Source organism: Salmo salar, chromosome ssa19 (genome assembly GCF_905237065.1).
Source record: "Salmo salar chromosome ssa19, Ssal_v3.1, whole genome shotgun sequence".
NCBI lineage: Eukaryota > Metazoa > Chordata > Actinopteri > Salmoniformes > Salmonidae > Salmo > Salmo salar.
Genome location: NC_059460.1, coordinates 21,250,827 through 21,268,056, shown reverse-complemented (window position 1 = coordinate 21,268,056; position 17,230 = coordinate 21,250,827). Strand labels below are relative to the sequence as shown.

At 40.7% G+C, this 17,230-nt stretch overlaps 1 protein-coding gene across 1 annotated transcript in view; it reads left to right on the top strand.

Moving 5' to 3' along the window:
• LOC106578565 (cadherin-12) overlaps window positions 1-17,230 on the top strand; it is a 250,360-nt gene that overhangs the window by 81,468 nt on the left and 151,662 nt on the right. Inside the window, exon 2 of the mRNA XM_014157554.2 lies at window positions 10,880-11,307. Coding sequence (XP_014013029.2) covers window positions 11,062-11,307 — 246 coding nt within the window. The 5' untranslated portion in view covers window positions 10,880-11,061. The remainder of the gene's footprint in view (window positions 1-10,879; window positions 11,308-17,230) is intronic.

Genomic DNA, 17,230 nt, shown 5'->3' with positions numbered 1-17,230 from the left:
GTTAGCATGTCCACTGGCTGTGTTGAAGGCTGTCTTCCACTCATCCCCCTCACGTATCTGAACTACGTGGTAGGCATTCCGAAGGTCCAACTTGGAAAACATGGTGGCCCCCTGTAGAGGTTCAAACACAGCACAGAGGAGAGGTAGGGGGGGTAACGATTTTTAACCGTAATGTTGTTATGTCCCCGGTAGTCAATGCATGGACACAGGGTCTTGTCCTTCTCCAAAGAAAAACCCTGCGCTGGCAGGAGATGCAGACGGACGGCCCCAGTGGCCAGAGACTCCTCTATGTACTCCTCCATAGCTTAGGTCTCTGGTCAGGACAGAGAATACAACCGACCCCTAGGTGGTGTAGTGCCTGAGAGAAGATCAATGGCACAGTCATAAGGATGGTGCGGGGGAAGGAAAGTAGCACATGCCTTACTGAACACTTCCAGGAGGTCATGGTATTCAGTGGGAATAGCAGAGACATCAACAGTCTTGCTAACATCCTGAGGAAGACGACTTGGGGAAGGCTGTGCTGCTTGAAGGCAGCGGGAATGGCAAATGGGCTCCAATCTAGGATGGAGCTTGTGACCCAGTCAATCACAGGATTGTGCTTTTGTAGACAGGAAAATCCCAAAACAACCGGAACATGGGGAGATGCAATGAGGAGGAACTCTATGGTCTCACTGTGGTTATCAGAAACCCGTAATTGAATGGGCACAGTACTATGGGTGACTTCCCCTATAGAGCGGCCATCCAATGCCCTAGCATCCATGGGAGAGGCTGAGTGGGAATACTAAGCTCCGAAGCTATCGTAGAATCCGTAAGACATTCATCAGCCCCAGAGCCAATAGCACTCGGAGAGACTTAGATTGGTCTCCCAACAGCACAAGCACAAAAAAGGGTGTGCGGGTGATGGGAATTAGGAAACTCCCAGTCTGACTCACCATAGTGCTGGTACCCACTAGAGACAAGGGTTTCCTAATAGGGCAGGTAGCTATAAAATGTCTTGTCCTGCCACAGTACAGACAACAGTTACTGTTCATCCTCCGTGAGCGTCCCCCAACTGATAACCTAGCTCTTCCCAACTAAATAGGCTCAGGAGTATCCAACTCACCCATCCTGACATTAGCGTAATAATATACGCTATCTTCGATTGGTCTGAAGGAAACGAAGATGGCTGTAGCTCAAAAATAAGCGAGCACTGAGAAAGAAAACCTCGGCAGGTACCAGGATTCCCCGAATATCACTCCGGAGGTGGTAAGCGGGGTTCTCGTGAAACCGGGATAGGTTGTACAAACTCCCTACAGATAAGGAAAAAAATTACTGGCCAATTAGGGTTTTTCAGAGGTGACAGGTAGCCTCTGAGCTTACTCCCTGATTTGCTCCATAATAGCCTTTAACCCATGGTATTTACAATCCGTCAAGGAACTGAGCCCTTCCAAAAGGCCCTGTAACAACTCCTCATGTCTCCCAATGGTGGCTCCCTGCAGGGAGACAGCATGGCGGAGCAGGTCCAAGTCTGCTGGGTCTGTCATGGCCAGTTCGTACTATCATGACACAAGGCGAGACCCAGATGTAGACACAGGAGGCAGATGGTTGGAGTCTTACAATGTTTATTAATCCAAAAGGTGTAGGCAAGAGAATGGTCGTGGACAGGCAAAAGGTCAAAACCAGATCAGAGACCAGAAGGTACAGAGTGGCAGACAGGCTCGTGGTCAAGGCAGGCAGAAAAGTCAGGAAGGCAGGTACAGAGTCCAGAAACAGGCAAGGGTCAAAACCAGGAGGAATAGAAAAAGGAGAATTGCAAAAAAAACAGGCAAATGGGAAAACCGCTGGTTGACTTGGAAAACATACAAGACTGGCACATAGAGACAGGAAACATAGGGATAAATACACTGGAGAAAATAAGCGACACCTGGAGAGGGTGGAGACAATCACAGGGACAGGTGAAACAGATCAGGGAGTGACAGATGCTCCAGATACTCAACTAGCTTAAAGAAGGACAGTTTTATGGCTTCTTTAATCAGACAGCAGTTTTCAGCTATGCTAGCATAATTGAAAAAGGGTTTTCTAATGATCAATTAGCCTTTTAAAATGATAAACGTGGATTAGCTAAGACAACATGCCATTGGAACACAGGAGTGATGATTGCTCATAATGGGCCTCTGTACGCCTATGTAGATATTCCATTAATAATCAGCCGTTTCCAGCTACAATAGTCATTTACAACATTAACAATGTCTACACTGTATTTCTGATCAATTTAATGTTATTTTAATGGACAAAAATGTGCTTTTCTTAAAAAAAATGATATTTCTAAGTGACCCCAAACTTCTGAACGGTAGTGTATAGCATATATAGCATTTGCAAAGTCATTGAAGCAAGCGAAGTGAATCCGGGATTCAACTAAAAATAGACAATACATATAAGACTAGAGTTTCAAGGTTTGGATAACTGAAATGTTATCTTCAAGTTGATAATTAATATGTTGGATTTACATCTCCATCTCAACCAAAAATGAAAGTTTGAATTGATTTGATTTAGTCCTATTCTTCAACTTAGATTTTTGGTTGAGATGGAGACGTGAATCCAACATATCAATTATTCATTTCTAGACAAACTGGAATTAAAGCCAGACTGTCAGTGGTAAGTGGTACAAAAGATACATCTCCTTCAAATTGTGATATTAGGTTGCGTTGACAACCATGTACAATGCAATATTACTTTGTAATACGGTAAATAGCCTACATTTATACCAGACATTCCTTACAAACTATTGTAACAGTATTTTTTCAACCTTAAAAAGAGTAACACATCCATGGCCATATTTTGAGGTCACTTTAACTATAAATGTCTTCTTATGTAATCATAGAAAGTGTGCATGTTCAAAATAGCATGCAAAGGTTGCAGGTCTGTGGAGATCTTCACAATTGCTATAATAATCTGCACAGAATCTCGAACCTCATTGATCACTTGCACGATGTACTTTTAATGTAATCTCAACTGCAATCCAGGTCATTTGATTGTGCTTTTAGATTAAACACAATGAGAACACATAAAGGACTCTATTCAAACAGATCCACCTTAGCTGACATCCACATAGCGGCTGTTTTGGCAGTGTTAGACGTAGAACTGCAGAGGTGGAACTGCGTTAGGAGCTCCACAAGCAGCTCCCTGGCATTATACCTAAAGTGGACATTGCCAATGGCTGCAAGGAGTCTCATTACAAGAAACAAGACATTGACTGTAAGTTAGCCGCAGTTTGCTAGCTAGCAAGCAAGGGATAAGAACGTTGCATGCCAGTATGGCAATGGAAAATTTAGAACAAACAACTGGGTCGCGTCTCTGGCAATGGAATCAATAGAACCAGCGACCAGCCGGCTTGGGTAGCAAGCCTAGATTTGTGTCAGGACTATATTTTGTGGAAGGATGAAATAGTATGAATAAATTAATCAAAATAACGTTTTTAATGAAAATATGTCAATCATTATTTAAATATCTTGTTAACCCGTTGTATAAAGTGATAATGCCCTCGAAGCCGGTGTTTAGAGGATAATGTATATTGGCACAGTTAACAACATCCGTGCCAATATATCCTCCCAACACCAGCTTCTCGGGCATTATCACTTAAATAGAGCACTACTTTTGACCACAGCCCTTTGGGCCCTTTACTCCCTGATTATTTATGTAGCCTGATTGGACATTTGTTAGTCCATTTTTATTACCTTCCCCCTCCTCTCACCCTCCAGGTAGTTTGTCCTCCTCTGACACGTTTTCTCTCTTTGACTACCTTTCCTTTCCCGTCTTCTTTACCTTTCCACCAATGTTATGTTCTCCTCCTCCTCTAGTCCCTGAGGCTCCCAGGCATATTAAGACCTGCTTTGGTCTGGCCGATGTAAACACGACTGCACTGGCTACACTCTCCACTGATGTTGGAGGTGTTTTTTTCCTTATTTGGGTCGTGTCTCTGAATGCCTGTTCATATTTATTCAGTATGGATTGTGCCAGCCCACCAGCCACAGCTTCCCTCCAGTTTCTCGCTCTGTGCCTTAAGCATTATGCTGAGTTTGTCGAACCCTGAAAAATCTGCTGTCATTACCAGATGAGTTTTCAGTGCAGAGAAAGCCCCTTAATCAGCTGTTATGCAGCATTGTGTTCTGCACCAAGATGAGTATGCGGCACTGACATGAACAAGCTCAGGTTGACACAAAGCAAATCGGTATACACATTCATGCAGAGCATCATAGAGAGAGAGAGAGACTTAACTAAGTAAAAATGCATTTGTGACATATGATTGGCATATGAATTCTTCAGAGAGTGAAACATGCAGATGTTTGAATCACAGCATCTAGAAAATAAATTACTGTTGAATTTTTAAATGAATGTTTATCTTTATCTCCCCAATTATATTTGCTCATGGGTTTATCCTTTTTATTACTTACAGTTGCACACACTGATCCACTACCATATTTGAGATCCATCACCTGGATTCGGTCTTACGTAGCAAAATTTGAAATTGTGTTTTTTACATTGGATAAAAGTAGAGAGTCAGCGCTAAAACATGGTATATCATACACTGCATTTGAGGAACAATGGGAAAGTAATTCTGCTTTGAAAGTTAATCAACTTGTAAACTCACTTTTGAGAAAATCACCTTTGAATGTTTTGGTATCTAGTGAAGAGCTCTTCCTTGTCTACACCCATTCACCATCGTTCACACCCTCATAAGCTTTAGCCCCACCAATCTCGGGGGGGGCGCTCTCTGAGCGCACACTTGACGCTCTGGCCGATCATTTGTTTACCTCTGGATAACATGAAAACAGCCTAACCAGCTCTGCTGGTAATAATTTAATTATACCTTTTTTTACAGACGTTTACTGACACCGGCCATATTCAACGGGTGTTGTACACATGTCACGTAACGCCAGCTAACGAGCCAGCTAGCTAACGTTAGCTAGTTAAACAACAACGAACAAAGTGGCAAAAATGCCACAGCGCTGGGAGCTAATCAACCATGTTCAATGTTAGCTAGCTAACATTAGGCTCTAACTAGGGAGCAAACTGCTCTGGGAAATGAATAATAACATCAGCTAGGGAGCCAGCCAACTAACGTTAGCGAGCTAGCTAACAGTACACTTTAGCTAAAGACATATAGTTATCTAGCTAGCTAGGTAAACAATGAACCTAGCTAGGTAAACAATGTTTAAGATCACACACGTCACGTAACATTAGCTAATGAGCCAGCCAGCTAACGTTAGCTATTTAAACAACAATGAACAAAGTGCCAACAATGCCACAGTCCTGGGAGCTCACCAACCAGGTTCAATGTTAGCTAGCTAACATTAGGCTCTAACTAGAAAAGCAAACGAATAATAACTTCAGCTAGGGAGCCAGCCAGCTAACTTTATCTAGCTAGCTAACAGTACACTTTAGCTTGAAATGAAACCACTTTCTGTCAAAATTATAAACGTGTAATATCTGAAAATTGTGCTAGCTAATGCTAGACTATCTTACTTGTATACATTATCATGCACGATGGACCCGTCTCCCTGTCAGGAATGCCATACCACGGTTGCCCTGAGTTTGAAGATGTAATCCGGATACTGGTGTTTTCTCCATCTCTTTAACCTGTTAGGGCTAGGGGGCAGTATTGACACGGCTGGATAAAAAACATACCCGATTTAATCTGGTTACCACTCCTACCCAGTAACTAGAATATGCATATACTTATTACATATGGATAGAAAACACCCTAAATTTTCTAAAACTGTTTGAATGGTGTCTGTGAGTATAACAGAACTCAAATGGCAGGTCAAAACCTGAGAGATTCCTTTACAGGAAGTGGCCTGTCTGACCATTTCTTGAACTTGTTTTCCATCTCTATCATTTACTAAGGATCTCTGCTCTAACGTGACACTTCCCACGTCTTCCATAGGCTCTCAGAGCCCGGGAAAAAACAGAATGTCGTCATTCCAGCCCCAGGCTGAAACACATTATTCGCCTTTCTCAAGTGGCCGATCAAAGGACACTGGCTTATGCGCGTGACCCCGACCGCCCCCGCCTTTGGGATTTTTTCCTCTGTTTGCCGAAAAGGAGATTCCCTGTCGGAATATTATCGCTTTTCTACGAGAAAAATGTCGTAAAAATTGATTTTAAACAGCGGTTGACATGCTTCGAAGTACGGTAATGGAATACTTAGAATTTTATTGTCACGAATTGCGCCATGCGCGCGACACTTCTTTACTATTTCGGATAGTGTCTGGAACGCACGAACAAAACACCGCTATTCGGATATAACGATGGATTATTTTGGACCAAACCAACATTTGTTATTGAAGTAGCAGTCCTGGGTGTGTATTCTGACGAAGACAACAAAAGGTAATCAAACTTTTATAATAGTAAATATGATTATGGTGAGTGCTAAACTTGCCGGGTGTCTAAATAGCGAGCCCGTGATGCCTGGGCTATGTACTTAGAATATTGCAAAATGTGCTGATTATTTCTGGCTTGGTACTCTGCTGACATAATCTAATGTTTTGCTTTCGTTGTAAAGCCTTTTTGAAATCGGACAGTGTGGTTAGATTAACGAGAGTCTTGTCTTTAAATGGCTGTAAAATAGTCATATGTTTGAGAAATTGAAGTAATAGGATTTTTAAGGTTTTGAAAATCGCGCCACAGGATAGCAGTGGCTGTTACGTAGGTGGGACGAATTCGTCCCGCCTAGCCTAGAGAGGTTAACTATCATACTCTAATTCCACTGATTTCAAAACTTGATCCTCCAGAAAGAGGAGAGCAACACTTATGCAGCTCTACTACACAATACGTTTTTAAACAAGCGGCATCGTCAGAATTACCAACACAGACTGACAAGTTCAAATAGACAGAAGACTTCTATATGGCAGACCAATCCGAACTCCTGTCTCGGCATGTCCAGCCCAATTATGGCTAGTGGGAAGGTTGCTTACTTTTTCTGTGGCTTAACCAACAAGGCTCGTAATTTAACCATTTTATTAGTATTTACAGATAGCATACAAATTTGTTATTAAGGCACATTAAATTTGACATGTTCGAGAAGGCATTTCTACCAAAAAACACACTTTGATAAAAAAATATTCAAAAGGATCTCCTGTGAAGTTGTGGCTTGCAACATACACCTAGTTTCCCGAATCGGGTCACATTTGTTATACAGAAATGACAGTGTGTATTGAGCTACAGGAGGCAGAACCACCATGGTATGTCTAAATTTCATATTCTGAAAAGTCTTTGACACCTGTCCCCTTAGAACCATGGCCAAACTTTGTAATATAAACAAAATTACAAGACATCTGAGAGTCATGTCTTGTTTTAAAACTCTTGAATCTAGTCCAGACGTGTCCTTAACCTTATTAAAACAACTTTGACTTCTCTGCACCTCAGGATGACACTCATGTCACCCAGCAACGCACCTGTGGTGGTGACACAATTAAAATATCACCCTCCACATCATAAAAAATAAAATATATGCAGAAGGAGAACTTCAACCCGATAACAGTTCTCTTTTTTTCACTCTGCCAGAGTCAATACCGTTTATCTGTTTGTCATGTTTACGACGGTCTTGACAACTAGTAACTTTCCGAGGGAGTCTCTTATGGTTCCCAATCTGCGCCACCAGCTCGGTGAGCCATATGTTCTTTGATTATGGGTGGTGATGTGTGAGAATGCTGTCAGCCGGCTGCGTGGTGTTATCTGAGGCAGACACGGTGGGTCAGGGCTTGGCACCGAGGGCCGACACATGCTAATGAACTTCTCATTAAATATGCATCAAGCGCCCTCCAGGAACGCACAGCGGAGCGTAGGCAAAATTCTCAGGAATTATGGGAACAGTCATTTCCCATTATGTCTCTGTTAAATAAGGAGTGACCTGTCTGATCAATGGGCTGACCTCGTCGAGATAGTTCCTCCTGATTCTGCAAGGGAACTTTGCAGATTACTTTAGACTTTTAAGATACTGCAGTGACAGTATCAACTTAAATGTCCGGGTGTATGGGGGTGTAACCTTGGTATAATTTGCTCCCTCTGACGCCAATGTTAGAAGTCTATGAAATTAATCAAAGACAATGATGTCAATGAGGGTTGTGGTTATGCAATTAAAGTCTTGGTGCTCACGTTATTATATCACTCATAACTACATTAGGAAGGAACAAAAGAGAGAGTGTGTGACAGGTGTTGAATCATCCTAAACTAAGTTGTCTCCTTTGTTGATGGACAATTCAGAGTATATTTCCCATGGCTTTTACTCCTACTCCCACTCTTAATACGGGTGTATTATTGACTTCTAGTTTATTATTTTGGCATCCAATGGCTTAAATGCTACTACAAGAAAGTATTACAATTTATAATCGGCACCATTGCACTTCATCACATTGTAACAAGACCATAGCTCAATTGAAGCATAAAGTACTTAAGCAACTTACAGTTGAACGCTTGAGTGTTTTAAATGGTATAAATAATGTTAATGGTTGCTCAATTTATGATTGGCATTGAACACATCCGGTTGATTCTCATTTATACGGCTCTATGACCAAATCAATTGTTCACTCATTTATATATTGCCAAAGTTTGGTTAAAATGATTTGTCCCACTTGCCCAGAACAACAGTATCTTGTTTGTATTTCCAAAACCTAGAGTGAAATCCAATCTTTTAATTGCTTAACTGGATTCATGATTGGGCCTAATTAGTTCAAATGTTATTTTATTCACGTGCTGTCCTTCTGGATTCAATTGGATAATGTACAGCACATATACTGAAGATTGTCAAGTTCAACGTAAATGTACTGTTTGTGGGTAAAGGGTTCTGAGAGCTTCAGCAATGAGTACATAATTATACCTCAAAACTCCTGTCTGAAGGATTTCAGATTCCCTGCTTTTTTTGAGGAAAAACTACTACAACCAGGAAAGATGATAATGATGGGTGTAGTTTTGTGTATGAGTTTCAGGCCCATGTATTAGCGAACAACTAGGCCCTCAAAATAAGGCTTTATGAACTACGTATAGTTTGTGTAAATATACAGTATATTATATATACATTCTTTTGTGATAACAAATTCGCTTAGGATAGAGGGTATTTCAATTCATTATTGTACTTTGTATACATTTTTTAAGTTACCACAATGCAATTAAACTACACTACTAGCGCATGGCCATGTTGAATGGATAATCATTGTAAAGCATGTTTTAGCATGGGTGATATGAAAGCAGGATTAGGTAGTATTTATCATGTATTAGTTGATGTGAATACTGGACTGTGATAATTGGAGGAATGAGAGACACTGAAAAACAAACACAGTATTGGCTCTCTCTGTTGACACTGGTTTGATATGTTTTCTTTCTGTTATTGTTGACACTGGTCTGATATGTTGTTGTTTTTGTTTTGAATCGGGCATCGCCACAGTCTACTAAGCCCACATCCAATTGCACAGAGCCTGTTATTTAAGAGCACAGAACAGCAGATAGCTTATCTGATGGGTTTATTTAGTATTTTTTGGGGGAGAAGGCTCCAGATGTATTCCAAATGGTACCCTATTTCATATTTAGTGCCCATAGGGCTCTGGACAAACATAGTTCACTATGAAGGGAATAGGGTGCCATTTGGGACACACACGTTTCATTCCAGTGTGTAATTGGAATGATTGGGGAGGCAGTGGGACAAGTAATGGCCTCTATTCATCAAGTTGTTTTCATGTGGCACACTGCTTTGCCAAAAATAGGCATCCTCAATTAAATTGTGATCGCTCCCTTTTATAACAAAAGAAGGGAAATCTACTGTTCGTTTTATAAGTTAAGTCACAATCTTTATTCCTTACGGTTGGTGTGAATTTAGACCTTTGATAGATTATTTCACCATGAAGGTCTCTGATAAAAAAAATGCATAGTTTCTCTATTCCATCATAGGTAGTAGCCACCTTCTAACCTATGATGTGTTGCGTGCAAACCTGGAAACATGATAAGATTGTACCTTTGGCATGTGTTCACTTCAAAAGGCTATTATTAAGAGTTTTTTAAACTATCAGGAGGCAACATGTATCAAGTGATGCTTGCTGAAAAGGACACTCTACTATGCACTTTGTTACATTTTTTTACAAATATCCTGGATGGATAAAGCAGGAATGATAGCAAAATAGATACACATTCAAGCATGTATGGCACATTACCAGACAGGCACACACCCGCATTTGGAATTCTAAACCATCTCCAATAGCTCAAATGGCATTTGAATGAAAATACAGTGGAAACAGTAAAGTGAGTATGTAGATAATATCATATCGGGACAAATAAAATATTCAGTAGGACGGGAGCTGGGAGTTGAATTATTTGTTGTTAATCTCCAAAGTGTTCATTCACTCTGGCTCCAGAGTGGCGCAGCAGTCTAAAGCACTGCATCTCAGTGCAAGAGGCCTCACTACAGTCCCTGGTTTGAATCCAGGCTGTATCACATTCGGCTGTGATTGGGAGTCCCATAGGGCGACGCACAATTGGCCCAGCGTTGTCCGGGTTTGGCCTGGGTAGGCAGTCATTGTCTTATAAGAATTTGTTCTTAACTGACTTGCCTAGTTAATTAAAACATGTAAATAAATAAAAGGTGTGTATTGCTGTCAAATGACAGAATTGTAATTGTTATGGCATAATTATAAGATCATCCATAGTCATTTCTTTCCATACTCTGTTATACTCAAGGTGACATTTTGACCAAAAATTTAGAAAGTTCTTCTTCAGAAATAGTTGCCGTCTTTTTACACAAGCATTGTTTTCTGTGTGTTGTGTAATTGGGGCACATTAACATTACTCACAGGTGACTGAGATAAAGGATACAGGCGAAGGAGCTTAACATTTCTTTCTGATTTCTCTCCTCCAGGTGATGAGCTCCATTAATCGTTGAACGTGACAGGCAACCCACCCCGGCCAGCGACTCATAATCTTGGCTGTGTCCAGTCAACTCCTTCACCACGGATTCAGCATCCCTTCATCTTTCTGTTGTGATCTGGCTTTCCATTTGTTGGGACTTTAACTTGGAGACCTCAAACTCACAGACCGCCAATGCTTACAAGGAACTGCCTGATACTGTTCCTTTGGTTTGTCTTCGACAAAGGCTCCCTGTCTCCTGTACGCCCGCCAGGCGCACCGCTGAGCAGGAGCAGTCTGGGAAAGGAGCATCCCAGGAGCCTGGTGGGCCCGATGAGAAATGGGGCATCTGGGTTTCAGAGAGTCAAGAGGGGCTGGGTATGGAACCAGTTCTTCGTGCTGGAGGAGTACATGGGGTCAGACCCACAGTACGTGGGCAAGGTAAGGATGCTTTACGTTGTGTTATTTATTGCATGGGAGTGTGTCATAACTTATATAGCTAAGAGCTCGGGAGAAATTGATGAGGGTGAGAGTGGGATGGAGTTGAGAAGGAAGAGCTATGTTGGTATTGGTACCAGGTGTAGAGCATGTTTGAATTATAGAGTTCTATGTCCCTTGACATAGCCCGCTACTACCAATTGTCACTTTTTTACTTAGCTTCGCTCCTGGAGCTACATCTGACCATTTTAATCTCATGATGGGTTGTGTTTGGAAAATGTCTCTTTTTATGAGTGTATTAGGATATGAATGAAAGAAAAATAAATGAAAAATGTCTTTCTTTTTGGGATTTATGCCAATGTTTCAATGTCGGACAGACATTTTTATTGCAGCTACACGCAGCATTCGTGTGGTGAGTGGATCAATGACCGGGCAGGAATACATTTAAATTATGGCTCTTGTAAATCTGTCAGAACATCCTAGTGACTAGGGAGGGAGGATTCTGACAGCAGTAAAAGACAGAGGACACGCACCTCATAGACTTAAGCCGGGTGGAGACTACACGACTTTCAAAATCCTAACATCAATGAGCCTCTCATATTAAACAACCGTCTATCCTGAAGTTTTTTGTGTTGCCAACGTAGTGGTGAGCACACTAAACGATGTGGCACAGACGGTGGTCACACACTAAAAGATTCTTTACTTGGTCGTGAGGATTCTCGATACCACGCTGTCTCGCAAAAAAAATGTGATTAGATTTAATGTAGCTACAAGTTGTGGCTCAAAGCAGCCTCATAAACATTCAGTCAGACATTCACACTTGCCATACAGAGTTGAAATATCTAGCCAACATTTTGAATTTAATAACATTGCTTGTGAACCTCAGATCTGTAACGATTTGATGCTTTGGTTAAAGGGAAGTACAAACGCATACTAGTAGTATTTGCTCCTGCTCGAGAGTCCGCACATTCTGGGTGATGTGAAACAACGTCATCATCTCACTGAGTTTTTCTCTGGCAAGCTATCGTTGGCTATTGCTGATCACCGTTCTAAAAACTTGTCGTTGCACATCTCACACTACAAGACCATTTGTGCCAATAAAATCAACATTTGAAAATTTCAGGACATCTGGGACTGCTCAAAGATAAGATCGGTAGCCCTCAGATTGCATCTCTGACCCGCTCACATTAAACAAGTGTCGGTGATCGCCACGTGCCCTGAGTAGGCAATGACATGGGGATTTTGTCTCCTATCTCAAAAACTTGTTTGGGACAGCTAAATTGGGGCCAAAATCGTGTAGTGTACACCCGGCCTTATTGAACTGAACTGCATGAAGTCTGCTATTCACAATATGTTTTTTTTCTCCTTGCTCTGGCTTAAGACATCCTTTACCTAAACTCAGAGGGGTTTTAAGGCTGAAGTTGTAATTTGGCACCCCTAGTTTAGGCAGGATAATAGTAAGACTGACTTATCTACCCCGGTGCCACTGCAATCAGTCCTGACGTGCTGCACTGTTTGTGGAAGTCTCACAGGCTAAAGCAGCCTGGGTACTGTCTATCTGCTGCACTCCTAAATCACTTAATCCCTGGCCGCTGCACCGTTTCAAAATAATTGACTGATTCTCTGCCATATCAAAGGCATTTGGAGATCAAGTCCCTCGACCTTCCGTGGGACAATCTTAAAGAGGGATAATCTGCTGCAACCAAATAAATACAGTGTCACGGGATGAGAGACCCAATGGAGCGTATGCTACCTAGACAATGGACACTTGATTAACTGGGTGTCAGACAGTGGCTTTTCTTGCAGGGATTTAGATCAAGCACAGTCTTCGTACAGATACTGTATCCATAATATATCCATAATTATGGTTTATTGTTTTACTGTTATTTTTCAGAGTGTAATTGACCAGAGTGGGCTGGAATGCGGCTGGAATTAATTTCTATAATACATCAAGACTAGACTTTGCAGCAATACATTCACATCAGAACACAAACATAATTACTATGCATTAAATTCTAGAATAGAGTTTACCAACATCCAACAACCAGCTTGTTTATGCACTTCGCCTAGCTACTTGTACTAACAGACACAGGATGAGCAGCAGAGAAGAGACCTGGGTTGTGTCCCAAATGGCATCCTATTCCTTATATAGTGCTCTAGTTTTAACCAGGGCCCACAGGGTGCACTAAATATGGAATAGGGTACAATTTGGTAAGCAGACCAGGTCTCCTCTCTGCTGCTCAAATCAAATCAAATTTTATTTGTCACATGCGCCGAATACAACAGGTATATTACCGTGAAATGCTAATTTACAAATCCTTAACCAACAATGCAGTTGAAGAAATAGAGTTAATGCAATATTTACTAAATAAAATTGAGTAAAAATATCTAAATAATCAAAAAGTAATACAATACATGTACATAACAATAACGATGCTATATACAGGGGGTACCGGTACCCAGTCAATGTGCAGGGGTACAGGTTAGTCGAGGTAATTGTAAAGTGACTATGCATAGATAATAAACACAGGGTGTTACTGCTGCTACTCACTGTTTTATTTTGTTTATTTTACGGTTTGGTCAGTGACTAGGAGTTTCTTGTTTATTTCTAAATCATATCTTAATGGGACTTTGATTATACCCCTGCTGAGATAGAGATGATTCCATCTTGTGAATGTTCTCCATGGGTTAGGTTGAGAAAGAACTCTTGTACATGTTCACTCCAAATTAAGTATGATGAATAGGTTTTGTGTCATCTTGCCCTGCTGATAATCTCAGATGACGTCATCAAGGCTTCATGGGAAAACGTTTTTGGGATGTCATGAATTCACAACTTGGGGAGGCCTTATAAGGAAAATTCAGAGCTGCTGTGATTTATTCCAAAGATCTGAATACATTTACAGAATGGGTTCTGCTTTCCAATTAAGACGAGACATCGAAATTGATCCAAGAGAAGTGTGCCTGCCAAGAAAGTAATGACAGCACTCTCTTGCAGTGGCCAAAACACAAAAGGGCGATCTCTGACAACCAAAACAGAATAACAAAACAACAACATCCCTATGAGCATTATCCATCTTACTTAAAATAAAAAGTCTAATGAGATACCCCCTGTTTAAACCTCCATAACACTGCATCCCTCATGTTTGCATCTACTTGTATTGCAATCCAAATAAATGAAGGCTACAGTTCTGTGGTGAATAAAATGGTTATATTACTGGAGTAGGGAATGGCAGGGAAGAAATGGAATTCTGAAAGGAATTTTTTAAGACATCTTCACAAGAACTGCCTTCTCGTCTATTTCGGAATAATGAATGCAAGCAAAGCAACGTTTGTTTTCTTCTGTGACAAGCCAGAGGAGGAAAAATCTACGTTTGCATTTTCACTTGTCAATGTGTCAAAGGAATAAACGCAATAAAACAACAATGACTTGCATGCATTCGACTTTACTTATTCAAAAATAAATAGCATTTGTGGCATTGCATTGTTTTTACTTTGAGTACTAGCAAACCCCTAAAGCATAATTTCTGCAATGTTCCATATACAGAGATTTAAAACAGTAAAACAAAAATTGTATTCTATGCTGGTCTATAATGCCCTTCACACAGCACTTTATGAGGGCAATCCGTTATGCATTCACTTGATACATTAAATACAAACATAAATCTTCCTTCATTGATTACAAAATAACTTAGTTTGCTATCTATGGGATTACATTACTGTCTGTACAAGCTGCGAAAAACACCACTGCCTTAGTAACAAAAACAGCTATATGCAGCAGATCAACAATTTAACATTTTATTACAAGGAAATAAAGGCCTGGAGAGCCTTGGGGGATAATGTAACAAGACTGATACACTCAACAATTAGATCATGTCCTACAGTCCCAATGTTGAGCAATGGCTATCTGCAAGAAAAACTGCTATCAGTTGTTAGGCCATTAATCAAGTCCCACTCCTTCTTCTCAATCACTATTAAACTCTCCCCGCTGTACTCAGCAGCATGCACTCTCTCTCTATAACATTTATTTTTGCCATCTTGGCAGACATCACGATAATGGTTATGAATGACTGTGTCACACAAAAGTTGTAGTTTTGGAGAGTAGCTGACATACCAGGCTGTTTTGGTCCACTTTAGGCAATGTGCTTGTCAGAAATGACATGCAAGCTAGCTATCATAAAGCCACTGTACTGTATATACAGTGCCCATATGGAAAGAAATATATTTAATGTCATGTAAAATGTATTTCAAGTAGATGTAGATACTTTTATGCTAAAAATGCATGTAATGCCTGACAATATTCTCTAGTCTACATGGTGGCCAAAGTGGTTTCTAATTTGGCTTCTTAAATAACTCGTTAGGTATTGATCAATGCGGAATTTTTTTGGGGCCACCAAACCAAAACTTTGGCAGGGATATAATTTAAATTGTGATGTGAGTAAAAAGAAATACACATTTTTACATCCTGTCATAAAGAGCACATGTTCAACTTCCTAAAAAACAATTTTTCCCATCTTAAGAGGTATGAAAAAAGTACTATAGTAAGTGCTTCTCTTGATTAAATAATGAAAAACAATCTAGTGAGACCAGGCACTAGGCTGTTTTTATTATTATTTTAATTTTGTTTCGATTTAAAAAATATCTATACATCATACAACACTCCACAATATGTCACATTGTAAGTCCAGGTCTTGTGCTTCCAATTAGTGGTATTATACAGGTCTACAGTGGATGGTTAGCGGTGTTATGCTGTGTTTATAACCAAGTGGGAAGTGGGAATTTACCAGAACATTAAGAACACCTTCCTAATATTGAGTTGGCATTGGGCATGGACTCTACAAGGTGGACTCTACAAGCTGTCAAAAGCATTCCACGGGATGTTGGCCCATGTTGACTCCAATGCTTGATGTCCTTTGGGTGGTGGACCATTCTTGATATGCATGGGAAACTGTTGAGCATGAAACACCCAGTAGCTTTGCAGTTCTTGACACAAACCGGTGTGCCTGGCACTTACTACCATACCTCAAAGGCACTTAAATCTTTTGTCTTGCCCATTCACCCTCTGAATGGCACACATACACAATACACAATACTCAATTGTTTCAAGGCTCAAATCCTTCTTTAACCTGTCTCCTCCCCTTCATCTACACTGATTTGAAGTGGATTTAACAAGTGACATCAATAAGGTATCTGTCACAACGTCCACAGCTGGCGCCTCTCCCCGTTCGGGCGGCGCTCGGCGCTCGTCGTCGCTGGCCTACTAGCTGCCACTGATTTCCTTTTCTGTTTTTGTTTGGTAATGTCTGGTTAGGGTAGCACCTGTTTTGTGTTTATTAATTAGTGGGGTATTTAGTCTGTCTGTTTTGTGTTTGGGGTTGTGCGGGATTGTTTCGTGTCTGCTATTGTAGGTTGGGGGGGATATTCTTTTCTGTCCATTTATATTTTAGCGTTTGGGCGTAAGGGTTGCTGGGCTGCGTCCCGATGTATTCAGAAGACTGTGTTAGTCTTCCTTTATTGGAATACTTTTCCCTGCCTTTTCGGCTTGATATTTTTGGACTGGTTTTTCCTTCATTAAAATACTACGTGTTTCACGTACCTGAGTCTCCTGCGCCTGACTTCACCCCTCCTGCAGAACTATTATTTGACAGTATCATAGCTTTCACCTGGATTCACCTGGTCAGTCTATGTCATAGAAAGAGCAGTTATTCATAATGTTTTGTATACTCAGTGTATATTAGTTTCATTTTTCATTAATAATCTTTAAAAAAAATATATAATTTTTCTTCCACTTTGACATTAGAGTATTTTGTGTAGATCACTAACAATTAAATCCAATTGAATCAAACCTTTTGACACCATAAAATGTGAAGAAATCCAAGGCGGGTGAATACTTATAATTCATACAGTTTCTTGACTGTGTCCAGCTCGC